This window comes from Oncorhynchus tshawytscha, linkage group LG01 (assembly GCF_018296145.1).
Source record: "Oncorhynchus tshawytscha isolate Ot180627B linkage group LG01, Otsh_v2.0, whole genome shotgun sequence".
Lineage (NCBI taxonomy): Eukaryota > Metazoa > Chordata > Actinopteri > Salmoniformes > Salmonidae > Oncorhynchus > Oncorhynchus tshawytscha.
The window spans coordinates 18234885-18257259 of NC_056429.1; the positions used below are offsets into that span (position 1 = coordinate 18234885).

At 39.9% G+C, this 22375-nt stretch overlaps 2 protein-coding genes across 4 annotated transcripts in view; both read left to right on the top strand.

Moving 5' to 3' along the window:
- The first annotated feature begins 6827 nt into the window (after nt 1–6827).
- On the top strand, nt 6828–16946 carry hmg20b (high mobility group 20B). Of its 3 annotated transcripts, none has more exons than XM_024396785.2 (9): nt 6828–7023; nt 10194–10374; nt 11143–11346; nt 11652–11772; nt 13536–13588; nt 13704–13773; nt 13871–14086; nt 14411–14543; nt 16347–16946. In XM_024396785.2, exons 2-9 carry the CDS (start codon nt 10243–10245, stop codon nt 16357–16359), a joined length of 942 nt encoding a protein of 313 aa, XP_024252553.1. In that variant the 5' UTR covers nt 6828–7023; nt 10194–10242; the 3' UTR covers nt 16360–16946. The 3 variants fall into 3 exon arrangements, with proteins under 3 accessions (XP_024252553.1, XP_024252480.1, XP_024252584.1); XM_024396712.2 differs by having other exon boundaries at nt 6831–7023; nt 13533–13588; XM_024396816.2 differs by having other exon boundaries at nt 6838–7023; nt 10194–10295; nt 13533–13588.
- Nucleotides 16947–17048: 102 nt separating this feature from the next.
- The window catches only part of LOC112260563 (protein unc-13 homolog A-like), a 90930-nt gene continuing 85603 nt past the window's right edge, over nt 17049–22375 (top strand). The window contains exon 1 of the mRNA XM_042303935.1: nt 17049–18407. Within this exon, the coding sequence (XP_042159869.1) occupies nt 18386–18407 (22 nt within the window). The 5' untranslated portion in view covers nt 17049–18385. The remainder of the gene's footprint in view (nt 18408–22375) is intronic.

The following is a 22375-nucleotide window of genomic DNA, read 5'->3' on the forward strand; positions in this document are numbered from 1 at the left end:
GACGCCGTGGAGAACGTTCTGCCTGCAACGTCCTCCAGCATGACCGGTTTGGCGGTGGGTCAGTCATGGTGTGGGGTAGCATTTCTTTGGGGGGCCGCACAGCCCTCCATGTGCTCGCCAGAGGTAGCCTGACTGCCATTAGGTACTGAGATGAGATCCTCAGACCCCTTGTGAGACCATATGCTGGTGCGGTTGGACCTGGGTTCCTCCTAATGCAAGACAATGCTAGACCTCATGTGGCTGGAGTGTGTCAGCAGTTCCTGCAAGAGGAAGGCATTGATGCTATGGACTGGCCCGCCCGTTCCCCAGACCTGAATCCAATTGAGCACATCTGGGACATCATGTCTCGCTCCATCCACCAACGCCACATTGCACCACAGACTGTCCAGGAGTTGGCGAATGCTTTAGTCCAGGTCTGGGAGGAGATCCCTCAGGAGACCATCCGCCACATCATCAGGAGCATGCCCAGGCGTTGTAGGGAGGTCATACAGGCATGTGGAGGCCACACACACTACTGAGCCTCATTTTGACTTGTTTTAAGGACATTACATCAAAGTTGGATCAGCCTGTAGTGTGGTTTTCCACTTTTTAATTTTGAGTGTGACTCCAAATCCAGACCTCCATGGGTAGATAAATTTGATTTCCATTGATAATTTGTGTGATTTTGTTGTCAGCACATTCAACTATGTAAAGAAAAAAGTAATTAATAAGAATATTTCATTCAGATCTAGGATGTGTTATTTTAGTGTTCCCTTTATTTTTTTGAGCAGTGTATAACTAACGTCCAGAGAAGGCCTAAAATGCCACTTGACAATCAGTGACTGTAGCATCATGTTTTGTAGAAAAATGTATGGTTTGGTAAATCTTCATTTGTAATGATAGTAACCCGTTGTCTAAAAGCAATAATACAGGGTGTTTTTCAAAATGCATACTACTGCTCGAGGCACGCAAATTGAGGGATTGGAGTATGCGAAACGGAGCACAAGAGGGCACTTCTCATGTGTACTCCGTTTGTACATATTTTCAAGCATGCATCGAAGCAAGCTTCAACGGAAAGTATACAAAGAAATATGACACAACCATGTAAAAAATGACGCAAAAGTTCTTAATCAATAGCGGACATTATTTGGGCTGAAGTGAGAGAAAATAAACTTGCCTAACCAATATTTTATCTTGATACGTTAATACGTTAATACATGCTCTGTTAATTTTGGCATATTTATCTGTCTACGTACAGTAAGTAGATCGCAAGCCCAGAAGTCAATAGGGCTAGCTACTGCTGTTAGCTAACCAGAAAGCCACAAAGAATTGACATATCTAGCATAATATTCGTTTCATTTATCTCTGGTTAGCTACATTAAGATTATAATATAGCTAGCTGATAGTTATAAAGTAAAATGGTTGCTTTGTGTCTCGTCTATTGTTGGCATTATCCTGGCTGGAAGAAGGTTGAGTGAATGGGGAGGTGCAGCATTAGGTAATACAGTATGGGGAGTGCGAGTGTTTAGCAAATGTAATGTTTTATGCATTCTCCACACATCCTCACAAAAACGTACCCAAGAGAACAAATGGTATGTTGAAAGCTATTGTGTAGGCTATATTTAAATAAATACACTTTTGCTGGGCAACAGGTTTAATACAGATTACTGGTGACTCCTTATGCCACCCACTCCATTCATTGCCATGAAATACATGGTACACTTATTGGCTTGTATAGAACTTTTCTACCTGTCTCAGCTAAAGTGGGGTGGAAAACACTCAACAGGGTCTCTACTAACCAAATATGTGTAGTTTGAGGGGGACTGTGTAATAGACACATGCATTTCAAATCAAATGAAATTGTATTGGTCTCATACACAAATTTAGCAGATGTTATTGCGGGTGTAGCGAAATGCTTGTGTTCCTAGCTCCAACAGTGCAGTAATATCTAACAATTCACACATCTAAAAGTAAAATAATGGAATTAAGAAATATATAAATATTAGGATGAGAATACACTGTATAAATATGAAATGTGTAAAGCAGTATGTAAACATTAAAGTGACCAGTGATTCCTTGTCTGTATATTTCAGCAGCCTCTAAGGTGCAGGGTTGAGTAACAGGTGGTAGCCGGCTAGTGATGGCTAATTAACAGTCTGATGGCCTTGAGATAGAAGCTGTTTTTCAGTCTCTTGTTCCCAGCTTTAATGCACCTGTACTGACCTTACTTTCTGGATGATAGCGGGGTGAACAGGCCGTGGCTCGGATGGTTGACGTCCTTGATGATATTTTTGGCCTTCCTATCACATCGGGTGCTGTAGGTGTCCTGGAGGGCAAGCAGTGTGCCCCCCGGTGATGCGTTGGGCAGACTGCACCACCCTCTGTAGAGCCTTGCATTTCTGGGCGGTGCAGTTGCCACATCATTGCCATGCAATGCATGGCGGTGGCGGTGATACAGCCCGACGGGATGCTCTCAATTGTGCACCTGTAAAAGTTTGAGAGAGTCTTGGGGGCCAAAACAAATTTCTTCAGCCTCCTGAGGTTGAAGAGGCGCTGTTGCGCCTTCACCACACTGTCTGTGGGTGGACCATTTCAGATCGTTAGTGATGTGTACGCTGAGGAACTTTCCACCTTCTCCACTGTGGTCCCGTCAATGTGGATAGGGACGTGCTCCCTCTGCTTTTTCCTGAAGTCCACGATCAACTCCTTCATTTTGTTGATGTTGAGGAAAAAGGTTATTTTCCTGGCACCACTCCACCAGGGCCCTCACCTCCTCCCTGTAGGCTGTCTCATCATTGTTGGTAATCAGGCCAACTATGGTTGTGTCATCTGCAAACTTGATGATTGAGTTGGAGGTGTGTGTGGCTACGCAGTCATGGATGAATATGGAGTACAGGAGTGGGCAGGGCACGCACCCTTTTGGGGCCCCAGTGTTGAGGATCAGTGAAGTGGAGGTCCTGCATGTCATATTAATTCCAAAACAAATTAATGTACTGCTGTTTTGTTGAATATCATTTGTAAAGACAAGCGTTAACACTTTTTTAAATGTTTGCTTCCAGTGTTAAATGCAATGTAAACAATCATGGATGAGCATACCTGTTAATGACCTAGATTAACCTAATGGTGATTGCAATGGGTCACCTTTACACATTTAAATCAGCCCAAGTCCAGCCTTGACATGTGCCAAAAAATGCACCAGGTCAATCACTTGGCCTGACAAATAAAATATTTTTGAGGTAGTATCCTTGTAAAATCATGTTGCTATATGTTTATATCACCCCAATTATGCATAGTCTTCCAACAATTTTATCAAACCCACCTTGGTCGCAATCAATTCAAAGGTTCACCTCTTGGGTTTTGGACTGATTCATAGATCATAGCCCATCTCTCCAAATTGTAATTTCTGAGAAAATAAAGGTGATTATTACTTGGCTTTTGTCTTATTAGAAGTCCTGTCTTATTTAAAGGCCTAATCAAGCACAATATGAGGATTAAATGACGTTTTATACAGTTTGTGCTCCTTCCAACCTCCCAATTGCTGCGTAGCATTTCTGACAGAAATCGCTCATTTGACAGGCCTACCTATGAAAGGGTAGGGGCGTCATATCCCTTCAACCAGAGAAATAGGACAATGGACATTTACACACACCTTGGTTGGACTCAGCTTGGTGAATCAACCTTCAATTTGATCTATTCAGAAACTATTGGAGAGATACCTTGTTGCTTTGTCAGGTATGCAACAGTGCTTTTGCTGTTATTGGTAAATTTGGTTTATACTGTTACTGTTTGTGTATGGAGGCCTATATGTGTTAATTTAATAGACCTACATGAGTTGGGGTCAATTCAGGAAGTAATTTGAATTTACAAAATGGAGAGAAAAAGCTTGACATAAATGTCTTGTTCTTATCAGCTTATTTAAAAGTAAATACAAATCTATCTCTTCAATTATTTCATTGGCACTGGCAACAATGGATTTGTGGTGGATGTGACAAATTATGAATTTTCTCATTTGTGACCCCATTTTAGAAAACAGTCAGATGGTAGTAGATGTGATTACGTGTGCTTATTCTTGAAAGCAGTCTTATTAGAGGGCAATATGAATAAGCTTCGTCACAATGGCATGCGATACTATGTTTTATATCATTTATCATAGAGAAAATTACTACGTAATACATTTTAAACTCTACAGAAAATGCCTTTGCTGACCATGATAGACAATCATCATGTCATGAATCATAATCATCCCTGAGCTCGTGAAGTGAGTGCTACTGGAGCAGGTGAGAAAGACGCTCCAGCTTTTGGGAATCTCGCTCATGCTGCAGTCAAATTTGGCATGCTCCTATGGAGACAGATAGCTGCCAAAAGACTGAATGTACAGTTGAAGTCGGAAGGTTACATACACCTAGGTTGCAGTCATTAAAACTCGTTTTTCAACCACTCCACAAATTTCTTGTTAACAGACTATGGTTTGGCAAGTCGGTTAGGACATCTACTTTGTGCATGACACAAGTAATTTTTTCAACAATTTCACATATAATTCACTGTATTACAGTTCCAGTGGGTCAGAAGTTTACATACACTAAGTTGACTGTGCCTTAAAACAGCTTGGAAAATTCCAGAAAATGATGTCATTGCTTTAGAAGCTTATGATAGGCTAATTGACATCATTTGAGTCAATTGGAGGTGTACCTGTGGATGTATTTTCAAGGCCTACCTTTAAACTCAGTGCCTCTTTGCTTGACATCATGGGAAAATCGAAAGAAATCAGCTAGACTTCAGAAACAAATTGTAGACCTCCACAAGTCTGGTTAATCCTTGGGAGCAATTTCCAATCACCTGAAGGTACCACGTTCATCTGTTCAAACAATAGTAAACAAGTATAAACACCATGGGACCACGCAGAAGTCATACCGCTCAGGAAGGAGATGCGTTCTGTCTCGAGATGAATGTTCTTTGGTGCGAAAAGTGCAAATCAATCCCAGAACAACAGCAAAGGTAAATAGTCTGTAATTGTAACATGGAGTTTGTATGTTCACAGATGAAACTTCACCTTTACGTTTCATGCATGGCTTTTCTTGCAATCCTAGCAATTTACGTATGGATATTATTACGATCCTAACGACACGTACATTCAACCTTTTGGCAGGTATCTCACTCCATGGAGGTGTGGCTTAAAGCAATGAGTGACCTATTTAATAACCTCTTAGGGATCCCTTCACGTGCCGATCCCTTTAGTGGGATCGATTTGACAACATCCAGTGAAATTGCAGAGCGCCAAATTCAAACTACAGAAATATCAATATTCACAAGTCAGAAATAACGATATAATAAATGCCTTACCTTTGAAGATCTTCTTTTTGCAATCCCAAATGTCTCATTGACACAATGAATGGTCATTTTGTTCGATAATTTCCTTCTTTATATCCCCAAAATGTCAATTTATTTGGCGCATTTGATTCAGAATTACACCGGTTCCAACTCGCCCAACATGACTACAAAGTATCTAATAAATTACCTGTAAATTTGGTCCAAACATTTCAAACAACATTCCTAATCCAACCTCAGGCATCTGAAAATGTAAATAATTGATCAAATTTAAGATGGAATAAACTGTTTCTAATACTGGATAAAAAACAACATGGAGCGCGTTCCTGTTCACGAGCACCAAAATAGTAGGGACCTTAAGAGTAGGGACCTTAAGACACATGGAATGAATAGCACATCTTCATTTCTCAAAAGAAAAACATTGAAAACATTGAATTTCTAAAGACTGTTGACACCTAGTGGAAGCCATAAGAACTGCAATCTGGGCCCTAATTAATCAGGATTCCCATAGAAAACCATTGGAAAACACAATGACCTCCAAAAAAAATTCCCCTGGATGGATTATGCTCGGGGGTTTCGCTTGCCAAATCAGTTCTGTTATACTCACAGACATTATTCTAACAGTTTTAGAAACTTCAGAGTGGTTTCTATCCAAATCTACTAATTATATGTATATCCTAGCTTCTGGGCCTGAGTAACAGGCAGTTTACTTTGGGCACGCTTTTCATCTGGATGTGAATATACTGCCTCCTATCCCTAAGAAGTAAAATATTTGTATAACTAAACCAAGATAGACCACAGCCTGTCGCTTCCAATGGGAATAAATGAGTCATAGTGGACAGAACAAGCAAGGAGGTGGGCAGAGCCAAGTGCGATCTAGCGAGTTCCAATTGGCGAGTTCTGTCATACATCTGCATATTTCCATTAGGGAACGCCTACTTTGTGAAGTGCGCATGTGAAAAAAAATAATAATAATAATTTGTCTTTGCACTCCTAAACCACACAACTTTTAAAAACGTTTGCTAAAGGTAAAGTCCACTCTGTTCATAACATATTCTAGTTTTGGGAACAGAACTGTAATTGACATCAAATGTTGATGAGAAAATTTGCGGAATGTCTGCCAAAATCAATCTCGCTGCAACTTCGCCCACTGCCGGCTGTGGGCTTCCACTCACTACCATATTTGGGTAGTCGAGTGGATAAGCCAAGCGGATGCTTCACTTGTATTCATCCAGTGAAATATCTGTTTCATTGTTCTATCTGTGAGGAATTGGCCATGCTGACAGCGTTCACCAAACCACAACCTCCCCGTTTTTCAACTGGCCGTTCAGTACAGCATCGTTCAACTGAACGTTACAGAACGTACAAACTTACTGAACGCAGCACATGCCTCGTTGTGTATATAGCTCAGAATTAACTAACCAATCATGTGGGTGTTATTGTGTCAGCCAATCGTCAATGAGAATACGCTCTTCCTGAAGTCATATCAAAGATGGTCGATAAATAAAGATTCATTCGGGCCGTTTACCATTGGAAAATATGGTCCGTTCCGGTCTACTTAAGGGGGTGGCTCTCCCATAGACAGTACACAAATGCGATAGCGGCTGGGTCTGTTCTACTTAGTTAATCGACTTCCATTAGAACAGAAAAAAATTAGGGAGTGGGATGTCTCGCTCCATCTTCCGTCTCTGGCGTTAGGTTGAGAGCCCATGATAAGGGGTGAGTAATAAAATATTATCTAGGTTTGCTAAATAATTACATTAAAAATGTATATTAAAATGAATATTATTGTTAGATAAATGTTATTGTTGGCATATTTCATCACATCTTTGACGCATATGTACCTCCTGTTCAGGGAGTGTACTGACCGTTTCCCATTGTCCGTTCCATCGATGTTTGCTAGCCAAAATTAGCTATTTATTTAGCTCGCTCTACAGTATAGCCTGGCCAAACATATCTTCACGATTACACTTGTATAATCAAAATCAATAAATCATCGTTTTTGGACTATTTAAGTAGGCTCATTCAGTTTTGACCTGATTAAGTTAAATTATGTTAAATCATTTTTTAAGTATAATTTTATATTCGTAAAACATACATTGCAAATGATACTGTTGCTGCTTCCTGTTGTCATGTATTTTTCTATTTATGGCTGAGTTTGTCAAAACACCGATTTTAAATGTACAAATTCATAATCGATATGCTGAAATAAATTGTGATATTGTTAAACCCAATACATAAAAGTTACTCCCTACTGCACACTTGTGTTCAGATTTACGTTACTTGTATTTCGCTAAATGAGTACCGTATAAACTGCACACGCACCAATATTTGCCAAGTGGTTACTCAACTGGAATTTATTAGGTTTGTTATACTGTAATCAATAGCGCGCGCAAATTAAGTCACTCACATTGATATAACTTTGATGACGTGTACCGTTTGCGCTCTTAACAGACAGACCTCAATGAATTTGGGTATACTGCTTATATATTTCAATAGATGACAACCTGTCGTAGCCATTTATATCTCAGTGAGGAAATTATTTCGGTAGATGGCCAATACGGAAGAAGAACACTTGACTTATGATTTCAACTAATCATCACCCTCACATCGGTTTCTAAAAGTACGAAAATGTATGCACTCCCTACTATAAATCGCTCTGGATACGAGCGTCTGCTAAATAACTAAAATGTAAATGGCGACAGGGGTTGGCTTTCATTTGAATGATAGCTTAACCCTCAAATCCACGAATTCATGTCTGGCTAGAGACGTTTATGGGAGGAGCGCCCGATTTTTTCTAAAAAGTAACGTTACAGCTGCGTTCAGTCAGTCCCATTACGTACTGGCGCATACGACAAATACACTTCTATTAAACCAAATATATGGATATGTTCTTTTTTTGCATTATACTTTCAGAAAATGACCATAATATCTGGCGCTAATGGAATGATAGTGTTTCATAGCATTACTTACCCAACAGTGTTGTGATTTCTGACTTTGTGGCTGTCTTATCTAGTGGAAACTGCTGTCATTTCCTGGTTGCACAAATTCTACACTGTTCGCGCAATTTCAGTTTTAGATCGATGTGAAATATCTTTTCAAAAACGACATTTTTTTTTTACATCTGTTTGAAGCTGGTGGACCAAAACCAAAAGTTACTTTCGGTCCACCAGCTTCAAAACAACTGTTTTGGACCACCAGCTTTTTTGTTATTGAAAATATATTTCACATCGATTTAAATTGTACAATGATTTCCTATACTATTCAGTAATTGTTTTCTCACATAAATAGAAATTGAGCAAACAGCGTAGAATTTCAGCAACCAACAGAGCGACCTGACCAAATTCACATAGAAATGTGAGTTATAGGGCTCATTCTCATTGAAAGCAAGTCTAAGAAGCAGCAGATCTGTTATGTGCTCTCTCTCTCTATGATTCCGTTCATAATTTTCGTTTTTGTGTCTTTTGCTTTTGTACACCAGCTTCAAACAGATGAAAATACAATATTTTTGGTTATGGAAAATATATTTCACGGCGGTGAAATTGTACAATGATTCTCTACACTATACTTGCTTGTTTTGTCACATAAACTGAAATTAGACAAACTAGAAGTTTAGCAACCAGGAAATGACAGGGCAATTTCTGCATAGTGCACCTTTAAGCAATCGATTTTGTGAAATTGTGGTGACTATAATCTTTAATACTAATGTCAGCAATTTGAAGTATTTCCTGTAATTATTGTGTGGTGAAAACCTTAGTCTGTGTAGGCTAATGTAGAAACACGTTCTGTCCACCATAGGGAACTTGGCATAATTTAAATATGTCAAAGTAATTCAATGTATTAATATATAATGATAGTAAATGCACACTCACACATTTTTACAACAATTACATATTTTTCTTCCTGCTGTAACCGTGGAGAGAGCTTAAAAATCCTCCTACGTACAATTTAACTTGGCGCTCTAGGCTAGTGTCCATAGGGTCTGTGCAGCAGGCTAACACCACCCTTGTAACACCCTAACACCACCCTTGTCCCACACTTATTACTGCATTGTCGGAACTAGAAGCACAAGCATTTCGCTACACTCGCATTAACATCTGCTAACCATGTGTATGTGACAAATAAAATTTGATTTGATTTGATTTGTAGCTAGCTAGCTTATATTTATATTCTGTTCAAAGGCAAATTGGCTCTGGAAGCCAAAACAGCCAATTACTTTAATCTAAACGCGAATCTCAAATTGCGGTACAGTTCTAGAAACATAAATCCCCATACTTTCATATCAAATCAAAATAATTTCACAAATGCAAAACACCCACTTACTGTACACTGTTTGAACCGGTTTTAACACAGTAGCAGTCGGCTGTCATTTTCAGTGACAACGTTTTTGTGGCATCTATTTTCCGTTTACACCGGTGTTCGAAGACTCAGATAGCTAGTCCACTCTGTCTTCTGTATTTTTTTCCGTAAAACAAGCACTTTAGCATGGAAATATGACCGTCTGGGAACCCAAACCCTATAAAGATGTTTATCAATTTAACCTTTTGTTTCTTGAAAATGATTTCTCGCTGATATGAAAGATAGGGTCTTTATGCTTCCTAAAACGTCATTCAAGTGATGCGTGGTAATGTTCAATCCGAGCATCGGCGCTCTTAACAAAACTCCCCCGTACAGAAGACTCCTTCGTCCAGTGACTCGTATGTGTAATGTAAAGGAACTGAGAGTCATGATCAAGAGCTAGGTTATATTTAGAATAACAAACTACAGATCTGATATAGTCCCGTCCTTCATATAACCATATTCTTCTGACAAACTCAATGAGTGAGTATAAAGTACTAATAACTTCCTAGACCTGTTTTCGAATCATATGTAATATATCCCACTTGCAGATCAATCACTGGGATAACGATATCATGGGTGGTGTGAAGCAGGAGCAAAATGATGGACCTCCACCAAGAGGCACGCAGTCCTCTGATGCAGTACAAGAAGAGGCAAGAGAAGGGGAATTGGCCCCATACTGACATGAATAACAGTACTGTCTCTACTCTGTGTATACACAGACTACCCACTGTATGGTTATCTCATTGTTTCCTATGTGTTGTTACCATTCTATGACCTGATCTAGCTTAAAGGCCCAATGCAACCGTTTTTATCCTAATATCAAATACTTTCTGTGTAACAGTTTAAGTGCCTTACTGTAATCATTTTCCATTAAATTGGTCAAAAAGAAACAAATAGCTTTTCACCAAAAAACTATTTCCCAAGCAAGAATTTAGCTAGGACTGTCTGAGTGGAGAGGGATATGTAATGGTTAGTGTAATTCGGGCCCCTTGGGACATGCCAACCATAAACCTTAACCATTTTACATTTCAACTTGAATGGGGTGATGTCAGAGTTGGACATACCAAGGATCCCACATAGTCTTTTCCGATATGTAATCTAAAAACTAGCGGTTTGGAACTCTCTTACTTATTGGTCTGTATTAACTTATACCACTTGGCGACGGCACCAGGCAAGCCAAAACTCCACCCATGCAAAACCTGCTGATTAGAAGGTCCTGTGTAGATTGTGTTTTCAACCAGCAACTATCAGGAAATAACTCTGATCAAATTTCTAAACAGTTTTACAGTGTTAGTTTCATCAGCTGTTGTACAATATGATACAAAACCCATGAGAAACATCATTCTGACTGCATTGGCTCTTTAAATTGGAGAAGAGCATAAACATTGTGATGATGATGATGTCATGCTATGTTTCCTGATTTTTGATACACACTTTCACATTGCTAGCATTTTATAATTTCATCCTGGATCGCCTGTCTGTTCTCTTTCTGTACAGCCTGTGAAGAAGAGAGGTTGGCCCAAGGGTAAGAAGAGAAAGAAGGTGTTGCCCAATGGTCCCAAGGCACCAGTGACAGGATATGTGCGTTTCCTGAATGAACGGCGGGAGCAGATCCGTGCCAAACACCCCGACCTGCCCTTTCCAGAAATCACCAAGAGGCTGGGTGCAGAGTGGAGCCGCTTAGCACCTCATGATAAACAGGTGCCTTCAGGCTTTATGGGTCGGGAAGAGAAATGTAGTTGTAGGAACAGTTACACACTTTTTTTGTCCCAGCTTTGTATTTAGTGGCAGTGCATTCAGTAGCATTGCGCATCATTTTCTGCATAGTTATATTTATATGAATATTTATAGACTAGCCAGATCTGTTTGATAAGCCCAGGTCGGCCTTCACAACTACAGGCTATAATGTTGAGGAGAAGCCTGGGAATGCAAGCTACCAGTGTATTGAGATCTCTTCTGTGTGTGTCTGGAGTGGACTGAAGTTTGCTTGTGTGCTGACCTGATAGCGCTTCCTGGATGAGGCAGAGCGAGAGAAGCTGCAGTATGCCCGGGAGCTGAGAGAATACCAACAGAGTGAAGCCTATCAGATCACCTGTGCCAAGATCCAGGACAAGAAGGTCAAGAGAGGTCAGAGTTGTGACGCATCTAACTTATTAGATGAGATATGTGACACGTCTACCTTCTACAGTGGGGCAAAAAAGTATTTAGTCAGCCACCAATTGTGCAAGTTCTCCAACTTAAAAAGATGAGAGGCCTGCAATTTTCATTATAGGTACACTTCAACTATGACAGACAAAATGAGAAGAAAAAAATCCAGAAAATCACATTGTAGAATTTTTAATGAGTTTAATTGCAAATTATGGTGGAAAATAAGTATTTGGTCAATAACAAAAGTTTATCTCAATACTTTGTTATAAACCCTTTGTTGGCAATGACAGAGGTCAAATGTTTTCTGTAAGTCTTCACAAGGTTTTCACACACTGTTGCTGGTATTTTGGCCCATTCCTCTATGCAGATCTCCTCTAGAGCAGTGATGTTTTGGGGCTGTTGCTGGGCAACACGGACTTTCAACTCCCTCCAAAGATTTTCTATGTGGTTGAGATCTGGAGACTGGCTAGGCCACTCCAGGACCTTGACATGCTTCTTACGAAGCCACTCCGTTGCCCGGGCGTTGTGTTTGGGATCATTGTCATGCTGAAAGACCCAGCCATGTTTCATCTTCAATGTCCTTGCTGATGGAAGGAGGTTTTCACACAAAATCTCACGATACATGGCCCCATTCATTCTTTCCTTTACACGGATCAGTCGTCCTGGTCCCTTTGCAGAAAAACGGCCCCAAAGCATGATGTTTCCACCCCCATGCTTCACAGTAGGTATGGTGTTCTTTGGATGCAACTCAGCATTCTTTGTCCTCCAAACACGACGAGTTGAGTTTTTACCAAAAAGTTATATTTTGTTTTCATCTGACCATATGACATTCTCCAAATCTTCTTCTGGATCATCCAAATGCTCTTTAGCAAACTTCAGACGGGCCTGGAAATGTACTGGCTTAAGCAGGGGGACACGTCTGGCACTGCAGGATTTGAGTCCCTGGCGGCGTAGTGTGTTACTGATGGTAGGCTTTGTTACTTTGGTCCCAGCTCTCTGCAGGTCATTCACTAGGTCCCCCCGTGTGGTTCTGGGATTTTTGCTCACCGTTCTTGTGATCATTTTGACCCCACGGGGTGAGATCTTGCGTGGAGCCCCAGATCGAGGGAGATTATCAGTGGTCTTGTATGTCTTCCATTTCCTAGTAATTGCTCCCACAGTTGATTTCTTCAAACCAAGCTGCTTACCTATTGCAGATTCAGTCTTCCCAGCCTGGTGCAGGTCTACAATTTTGTTTCTGATGTCCTTTGACAGCTCTTTGGTCTTGGCCATAGTGGAGTTTGGAGTGTGACTGTTTGAGGTTGTGGACAGGTGTCTTTTATACTGATAACAAGTTCAAACAGGTGCCATTAATACAGGTAACGAGTGGAGGACAGAGGAGCCTCTGAAAGAAGTTACAGGTCTGTGAGAGCCAGAAATCTTGCTTGTTTGTAGGTGACCAAATACTTATTTTCCACCATAATTTGCAAATAAATTCATTAAAAATCCTACAATGTGATTTCTGGATTTTTTTTTCTCATTTTGTCTGTCACAGTTGAAGTGTACCTATGATGAAAATTACAGGCCTCTCTTGTCTTTTTAAGTGGGAGAACTTGCACAATTGGTGGCTGACTAAATACTTTTTTTGCCCCACTGTATTTCATTAGTTTGACAGGGTGGTTAAAACTGTTCCTTTCAGTTTTTGTCTTTTGTTCATTTTTCTTCTTTGAGCATTTAAATAATGGGATCTTCTTTTTCAGAAGAGTCTCCATCTGTCATTATCAATGCTAACAGTTCTGGATCAGCTGCTCTGAAGGTACAGTTAGCCTTACATAATGTGTTGTGTTTCTGAATAGAGGTTATGAGTAGGCTGACTTCTGATTTTGTGCCATGTGTTAACGGGTTGATTTGTTTTGAATTATGTCCTCTAGGGTTCAGATCATCTGTCCAACAGATTTGATGTTCCAATATTTACAGAGGAATTCCTGGACCAGAACAAGGGTATGAGACAGGCAGAGGAGCATCTCTGGGACAAACACTGTTTCAGTGAAGAAAGTTCTAGCTATTTCCTTACTAATGGTTGTTTCTTTGCTCCCAGCCCGGGAAGCGGAGCTGCGGCGTTTACGCAAAGCAAATGTGGAGTTTGAGGAGCAGAACGCAGTGTTGCAGAAGCACATTTCAGACATGTACAGCGCTAAGGAGAGACTGGAAGCTGAACTGGGGCAGGATGAGCTCCGGACGCAGGCTCTGCACAGGCACCTGCTGGCCATCAAACACACCCTCGTCAGCAGCCTGTCCACTGTGGCCCTGCCAGGTCAGAACCATGTCACTGGGCCCTCTCATTCATCTCGGAACCTGATAGCACAGTCTCCCTGTATGATTTGGCTGCTTTTACTTATGTTGAAGTTTCCTTACCATGAAAGTAGTTTGTAGACGTAAAAACATAACGTGTTTGTTGATGAATTGGCCAAAATCAACATTGATGACTTGTCCTTAGCAAGACATTTTGAAACATACAGATTTGGTTCTAATGGTTTCAAAATATTTTAAACTACAATATTTTAGTATTTCTTCCATCAACCCCCAATATTGTCCATATAGGAATTGAATCCTTAGTTTCACTACACTTTCTCTCCAGGCACGGGTGAGACCCCCTCTCTTGGTACCCTGGACTCTTACCTGAGTCGCCTGAGTGGTACTCTGGAGAGCAATCCTCATGAGCACCGTGCCTTGCTGGCTCAGCTTCACGATGTCCTTTCTCACCTTGACAGGTAACACACCTGTGAGAAGATCTAATACCTTGAGTTGTACTGAGTTATGTCAGGGAACATACATGACCTACAGGCTTGTGCATTACCATTCATATACAGTGGGGCAAAAAGTATTTAGTCAGCCACCAATTGTGCAAGTTCTCCCACTCAAAAAGATGAGAGGCCTGTAATTTTCATCATAGGTACACTTCAACTATGGCAGACAAAATGAGGGAAAAAAATCCAGAAAATCACATTGTAGGATTTTTTAAAATGAATTTATTTGCAAATTATGGTGGAAAATAAGTATTTGGTCACCTACAAACAAGCAAGATTTCTGGCTCTCACAGACCTGTAACTTCTTCTTTAAGAGGCTCCTCTGTCCTCCACTCGTTACCTGTATTAATGGCACCTGTTTGAACTTGTTATCAGTATAAAAGACACCTGTCCACAACCTCAAACAGTCACACTCCAAACTCCACTATGGCCAAGACCAAAGAGCTGTCAAAGGACAACAGAAACACAATTGTAGACCTGCACCAGGCTGGGAAGACTGAATCTGCAATAGGTAAGCAGCTTGGTTTGAAGAAATCAACTGTGGGAGCAATTATTAGGAAATGGAAGACATACAAGACCACTGATAATCTCCCTCGATCTGGGGCTCCACGCAAGATCTCACCCCGTGGGGTCAAAATGATCACAAGAACAGTGAGCAAAAATCACAGAACCACACGGGGGGACCTAGTGAATGACCTGCAGAGAGCTGGGACCAAAGTAACAAAGCCTACCATCAGTAACACACTATGCCACCAGGGACTCAAATCCTGCAGTGCCAGACGTGTCCCCCTACATGTCCAGGCCCGTCTGAAGTTTGCTAGAGAGCATTTGGATGATCCAGAAGAAGATTGGGAGAATGTCATATGGTCAGATGAAACCAAAATATAACTTTTTGGTAAAACCTCAACACGTCGTGTTTGGAGGATAAAGAATGCTGAGTTGCATCCAAAGAACACCATACCTACTGTGAAGTATGGGGGTGGAAGCATCATGCTTTGGGGCTCTTTTTCTGCAAAGGGATCAGGACGACTGATCCGTGTAAAGGAAAGAATGAATGGGGCCATGTATCATGAGATTTTGAGTGAAAACCTCCTTCCATCAGCAAGGACATTGAAGATGAAACGTAGCTGGGTCTTTCAGCATGACAATGATCCCAAACACACCGCCCGGGCAACGAAGGAGTGGCTTCGTAAGAAGCATTTCAAGGTCCTGGAGTGGCCTAGCCAGTCTCCAGATCTCAAACACATAAAATCTTTGGAGGGAGTTGAAAGTCTGTTGCCCAGCAACAGCCCCAAAACATCACTGCTCTAGAGGAGATCTGCATGGAGGAATGGGCCAAAATACCAGCAACAGTGTGTGAAAACCTTGTGAGGACTTACAGAAAACATTTGACCTCTGTCATTGCCAACAAAGGGTATATAACAAAGTATTGAGAAACTTTTGTTATTGACCAAATACTTATTTTCCACCATAATTTGCAAATAAATTCATTAAAAATCCTACATTATGATTTTCTGGATTTTTTTTCTTCTCATTTTGTCTGTCATCGTTGAAGTGTACCTATGATGAAAATTACAGGCCTCTCATCTTTTTAAGTGGGAGGACTTGCACAACTGGTGGCTGACTAAATACTTTTTTGCCCTACTGTATAATGTTGTGTCAAATTTAAACACTTGCTAGATCTGCATGCATACAGTACAACAACTTACCTTGTTGTTATGGATGATCACACTGTTCTAACAGTCTCCTCCCTCACCTTATTTTCAGTGAGAAACTATGAGACGACCTCCACACCCATTCCCACTTGATGTGGATCCCAGATGGTGCAACGACAGGTCCAATCAGTGCCCATCGCAGTGTAGTCAAGGGATAGGTGGGATGTCTATCTGATATAACAGATAAAACACAACGTTCAGTCCATATACCATTACTCTATGGTACATCTGCATGTGTGTACAGTTTTGGTGGTGAATATAAGCCTTTGAGGCTTGGTGTGAACAGTCATTATGTCAACTGCCTTAACTGGTTCCATCTGTAGTTCATTTGGTTTGTTAAATGGAAGAAACAGTTGACATGCCTTTTATGGCATTTGGAGTGAATTAAGAGTTTTTCAAGTGAAGCCACTTGGAAATGATGAGGTTGCGGAAGTGTACCGGTGTCCAATGAGAGGCAAAATTAACTGGAAAAGATTATAGCATTGTTTTCAAAATACGTTTTTGTATTGTAATTGATATTAGTTTTGTGGTAGGCAGTTTTGGATTAAGGGATTTTTTTTGCCATGGTTTATTTGCGTTAATTCAAATTGGATGTTTGTCTTCTTTGTAATTGTTTTATCAATTTGCAATAAAAGTAAATGTGTGTAATTTTCCAGATGTCATTAAGGATGAGTGTGACGCACAGAGCCTATAGTGACGCATGGAGGATGTTGTCTGAAATGGCCTGATGACTCAATAGCCGCCGATAGCACCTGTTGGCCCCACTTAACAATGGACAGAAGTATGGAAAAAATGATTTTGGACAGACTTGTCTTATCTTAGTTGCTAGATCCCCACCAGAGGGTGGTATAGCTCCATTTAGAAACGTCAGTTAGCTTGATTGGGTTGTACACAGTTTCTTTAAATTTGAGTTAATTTCATAATTTTCCATTCATGGATTGACTTTTCAATCCACTCTCAGTATTGAGGTTTAATTTGTTTAGATCTTCTTGATTCACTGTAGGCCTTTCCCAATGTGTTTTTACTATAGAAAACACTTAATTAAAGCAGCACTCGGTAGTATAAACGATAACAAAGTGTTGTCCCTGTTTCGTTTAAAATTTGGGGGCTTGAGAAATGTAACCACTCAAATTCATAGACAAAGTTATGGATGCAAGGACTGAACAGCCATGATATCAAAAGTATCGTTTTAAGGATGTTTTAAGGAAAAATAGTGTTTCTTTCCAGACATTGGAGTAAAACAAGTTTATATTTTGGGTTCTGATGAGGTGAGACAGTTGAACTAAACTCGTGAGGCATTTATAAATTATATTCTTCAAGAATAAATGGGTGCAAATCATACATTTTTAAGTGAAAAAATATACAGTGAATATAGCAACAGCTGATTGCCCCTTTCCAAGGACAAAACCAATTCCAGTTTTCTCAAAGTATGCTCTGTAATATATGTTTCTAAAAGCTTGGATTGGAACAAGGAGAGGCAGAGTAATTCTAGGCGCAGAATATAATTATGTCAGGGTAAATATGGCATGTAAGATATTCAATAGCTTACTTATCTACTTTAATGTATTCCTTCTTTTTTACACAAAGTACGCACTAGGGTAAATCTAATTGCTTGTAGTCATCCTTGGTAGTGGACTTGAAGACTCTTTATAATCCTATTTTAGGTCCAGTTAACTGAGATTTGAAGATGTAGTCTACATTTGAGATTTTCAGCGGTGCCACGTAACGTTGAGGTAGAGTGTTGCGACTGCCAAACAGCATTGGTCCATCCCGTCCTCACTACCCTGACGTCACTCTTGGGAACTGTCCTTACAGTGGTGGTGCTGAACAAGATGGCTGTGAGTCGGGGAGCGAAGAGCTGAGGAGGATGAAATATACCCCCTCTCCCTCCCCCCAAATTGATCCTGACTCAGTGGGTGAGCGGGAAAGGTCAGATTTATTTATTTTTTTTGTCACAGGGGTGACGCGCAATAGCTTAGTTGTGAAGCGGAGCTGATCACGTCCACCTATTTATACAGGCTATAGAGACAGATATCTACTCCGGATTGAAGCCGGTGGACATCTGGGAGCGATCATAGCCAGAGCTAAGAGATGTCATTGCTGTGTGTTGGAGGTAAGCGATAAAAACAAACATATTTCAAGCTTGCTGTAGCCTACTGGCTGTCGAGAGAAATGCTCTTGTTAAGTCGGGTAACCAGCTGCTTCGCGGGCTGTTTTCTTCAATGAATCTCATTGCAGCTGATTCTGCTATAAAATGTATCAATTGTGGTTTCCTAAATTAAGCGCGTTTTACTAAATGTGATTTAAGTTGGCTGTTAACTGAATAAACTGACAGTAGGTTTGTATTTTGTGGCCAACATTTTATGGTTGTTTAATTGGTCTAATTCTTTTAATTATATGAGTGTCTTCTAGTGATAAAGAAGCGTAATAGGCTACCAATGTCATCATAAACACTTTGATTGTCACAAGCCTATTCACCGTACCAAATTATGATTTGAACAGAATTCGAAAACCTCATATTAGGCCTGTGGTATCAAAATGTCTGATTTGTAGTAGATAGTCCTATTTACCATATCCCCTCACTAGATTTTTGATTACGGTTAATTGTCTTACTAGTACACCAACATTAAAACGAGTGCTTCCCGCTGTGCAGTTTTTCTATGCTATCTTGAACATGTACGCTTTCTATGATTACATAAAACTTTTATAGTTACAGTAACCTCAATGTGGCCATGGATGAGTTACCCATTTTAATGTTGAATAAAAACTCTTACATTAGTTTGTAAGATAGGCTATTTACTGTATTACAAAAGTAATATCGAACTGTGTTAGGTTGACAACGCAACCAAATATCAGCATTTAAATGAGAGGTATCTAATGCTTGGGTAGTTTCATCTGAAACACTGGCTTAATAATATTCTTTAACTTTTGGTTTAGTTGGAGACGTGAATCCAACATAGAATTTGTTAACTTGTTGAGAAGTTCATACTTTTGCAATACAGTAAATAGTGTGATGTTGAATTGTGTTTGGTTGTCAACGCAACCAAATATCAACATTGGAAGGAGATGTATATTTTTTACCACTGACTTAGTCTGACATGAATTCCAGTTTTTCTGAACCAAACATATCTAAAGTTAAAGAATAGGACTAAATCCTATCAAATCAAACTTTAAATGCACTTTAATAAAGTTTGATCTGATTTACTATTCTTTAACCTTGGTTAATTTTTGGTTGAAATAGGGATGTGAATCCAATATATTCATTATTAACTTGAATATTACATTTGACATCAACCAAAGCTTGAAACCCTAGGCCTATATATATTGTCTATTTTTTGTTGAACCCTGGGTTGAATTGAAACCGTAGCTGTTGATGACTTTGGTTACATTTCATTTGCTCTGCTAAACCTTCCCATGACTTTGATAGCAACAGTGAATATATATTTAGTAATGAGATCTCTCAATAATCATTCTCACGATAGCTCATTGGCAGTAGTCAGACAAATATCAAAGCTAAATATGGCTGGGCTTGATTAAAACCCTGGATGGTCAGCCTGGTCTCAGACTAGACGTAACATAGTAAATGTAATCTGAGACATTAAAATTAGTATGATAAATTCCGTTTTGTATGGTTACATAAGACAGAGGGTTACTTAAGGCAATAACGAAAGGAGGGTGGTTGGTCGGGGTGGATGGGTAGGTGAATCTCATCATCAGAATTTCAGCTAATTAAAAACTTTTCAACTACTTACTCCTTTTTAGCTACTTTGCAACTACTTAGTATGTTAGCTAACCATTCCCCTAACCCTTACCTTATTAGCTAACCCTAAACCTAACCTTAACCCTTTAACCTAACCCTAAACAAGGGTTGTCTATGTTGAAAATTGCTTACCATTGCTTACCATGATGACATAACTCTGTTGTTGAATTTTGCCCTCAAAACAACAGTTGATGACTTTTTGCAAATCCATGTATTTTCCACAGATTCCACATCACAATACGTTGACAAATTACATTGAAATCAAGCCGATTCAACCAGTTTGTGCCCAGTGGACTGTGTCGCTTTTGGTCATCTAATGATGATTGCATTCCTTATGACAGCCTTCCTCTTGAGAAATCATGAGTTTCCAAGGAAATCTGCTGAATGCAGCCTTTCAGTGCCGTGACCACAGTAGATTGCCTCTAGCACTAGCCTACTATGTTGAATCAGTGTTGTTGACTATATAACCCTTCTAAAATTATTTGATTGTTTGTGTGAAATACATTTCTCAGCGGATGATAAAGGTGTGTCCAAGAGATTTTACCCTGGGCCATGTGGTATTGGCGTGAATCCCTAAGCAATTTACTCTCCCAGTTACTCTCCAAACAAAACACCCAAAAGCAAATGTTTTGTAAATTTAAAACAGCAAAACCAACGGGGAAAAAACTGGTTGAATCAACATTGTTTCCACCTAATTTAAACAAAACAATTCAGAGTGCTGATGTTGAATCAATGTGCAAAACTGATTGGATTTGCAAATAGTGATCAAGGTAAGGGAATTTTGCCTTTTTCTTCACCCAACTTTTAACTTAAATTCAATGTCATGGTGAAATATTTTGTTGATTTCATGTTGAATTCATGTTAGTTGACAATTCAACCAAATTTCAACCAAAACTAGATGTTTAACTGACATCAGAGCACATTTGGAATAGTCTTGTAACGCTGAGAGTCTGGAAGCAAGTTCAGGGAGTGAGTATTTTATTAAAATAAACAGAACATAGTACAAAACAAGACACACTAACAGCACACAGACATGAAACAATGACGCTTGGGGAAGGAACCAAAGGCAGTGACATATATAGGGCAATCAAGGAGGTGAGGGTAATCGAGGAGGTGATGGAGTCCAGGTGATTGTCATTATGCGCTGATGCGTGAACCGATGGTGACAGGTGTGCGCCATAACGAGCAGCCTGGTGACAAGTCTGTTTTTGGGTCAGGTTGTTTGAATATCAGCAGTTTTGTGAATCCTTTTGACCCTTTTTGCTCCCTTTGTAACTTGTCTATTTTAATTTGTTAGTAGCCTGCCTGTTATAGATTAGGGCAGTTCTATGTTATTGTCACATATCAAGGTACTATATGTAGAGGTAGAGCGACATGCCACCCTCCAACCCAAACCGCCCACTCCAAAGTGTTTGTGACAGGATATGTTCTTGGCACCGTAGTTGTATAAACAAGCTGATTGCACAGATGTCAGGATTGAGACCGATCCCCAGATGTACCCTCAATATCCTCAAGCTTTGTTGGCATAGCAACCCTCTATTCCCTGGCATTTGGGTGCTTTCCCATTAGCATTGAGTGTACAGCTATGTTAGTGGTTCTTTTTGGTTAACATCCAGTTGCCACAGTGAGCTTGAGAGACTTCACATGGACATTTCTAGGTCTTTAACACATGTAGATATGGCAGCGACAAAAACCCAGGAGAGAGGAAGCGTCTCCACTGTTACCATTTCTTGTAAATGCATGATTATAACTCGGCCTATGCAGTGCTTTAAGAAAGTATTCACACCCCCTGACTTTTTCTAAATTGTGTTGTCCTACAGACTGAATTTAAAATGGATGACACTCAGATTTTGTGTCTCACTGGCCTACACACAATACCCCATAATGTCAGTGGAATTAGTATTATTTTATTCTAATGTTTTTTACAAATTAATTAAATAAATAAAAGCTGAAATGTCTTGAGTCTATAAGTATTACATCCCTTTGTTATGGCAAGCCTAAATGTGCTTAACAAGTCACATAACTTCCATGGACTCTGTATGCAATAATAGTGTTGTAAAATATTTTTGAACGACTACCTCATCTCTGCATGCACCTCACACATACAATTATCTGTAAGGGGCCTCAGTTGAGCAGTCCATTTCAAAAACAGATTCAACCACAAAGATCAGGGAGGTTTTCAAAGAAAGGCACCTATTGGTAAAAATAAAAAGTAGACTTTGAATATCCCTTTGAGTATGGTGAAGTTATTCATTACACTTTGGATGGTGTATCAATAGACCCAGTCACGACAAAGGTACAGGCGTGCTTCCTAACTCAGT